Raw genomic sequence first — 856 nt, forward strand, 5'->3', positions numbered from 1 at the left:
CCCCACAATCATCTTAGGGATGTGGGGGGGGGATTAAAGGTCCTAATCCCATCTTAATCCCACCTAATCCCAGAGTTTCCTCCTGGATGAAGCTCTGATCCCACCTCAGCTCTTAAGCGGGTTTGGGGTTGGGTTGGGTATATCAAGGGAGGAGGAGAAGGTGGAGACCACCATGTTCTTCATCTCCATGGTCATCATCAACCAACCATCATCATCATCATCAACCAACCATCATCATCATCATCATCATCATCATCATCAACCAACCACCATCATCACCATCAACCAACCATCATCACCATAATCATCATCAACCAACCATCATCATCACCATCAACCAACCATCATCACCATAATCATCATCAACCAACCATCATCATCATCATCATCAACCCACCATCATCATCATCATCATCATGGTGGGTGACGATGAGTTTTATCTCTTCAAGAACCAGTCGTCGGTGGGACCTTGGGATGGTCCCCAATATCACATGGCTCCTATGTGGGCTTTCTACCTTCAAACCATCTTCATGGGCTTCGTCTTCGTGGTGGGAACTCCACTCAACGCCATCGTCTTGGTGGTCACCATCAAGTACCAGAAGTTGAGACAACCCCTCAACTATATCTTGGTCAATATCTCCTTCAGTGGGTTCATCTGTTGCATCTTCAGCGTCTTCATCGTCTTCATCTCCAGCTCTCAGGGGTATTTTGTCTTTGGGAAGCACATGTGTGCCCTGGAGGGCTTCGTGGGGGCCACCGGAGGTAGGTCAACCACGGAAGGGGGGGGGGCAACCATCGTGGTCTGGTGGGGATGGAGGGGTTGGGGGGGGCCATCGGGGTCTGGGGGGGATGGGGG

At 50.6% G+C, this 856-nt stretch overlaps 1 protein-coding gene across 1 annotated transcript in view; it reads left to right on the forward strand.

Moving 5' to 3' along the window:
• Nucleotides 1-416: 416 nt before the first annotated feature.
• LOC104530678 (ultraviolet-sensitive opsin-like) overlaps nt 417-856 on the forward strand; it is a gene marked incomplete at its 3' end in the record, with an annotated part of 1,721 nt that continues 1,281 nt past the window's right edge. Inside the window, exon 1 of the mRNA XM_010175348.1 lies at nt 417-762. Coding sequence (XP_010173650.1) covers nt 417-762 — 346 coding nt within the window. The remainder of the gene's footprint in view (nt 763-856) is intronic.

The sequence above is a fragment of the Antrostomus carolinensis genome, unplaced genomic scaffold (genome assembly GCF_000700745.2).
Source record: "Antrostomus carolinensis isolate BGI_N321 unplaced genomic scaffold, ASM70074v2 scaffold13699, whole genome shotgun sequence".
Lineage (NCBI taxonomy): Eukaryota > Metazoa > Chordata > Aves > Caprimulgiformes > Caprimulgidae > Antrostomus > Antrostomus carolinensis.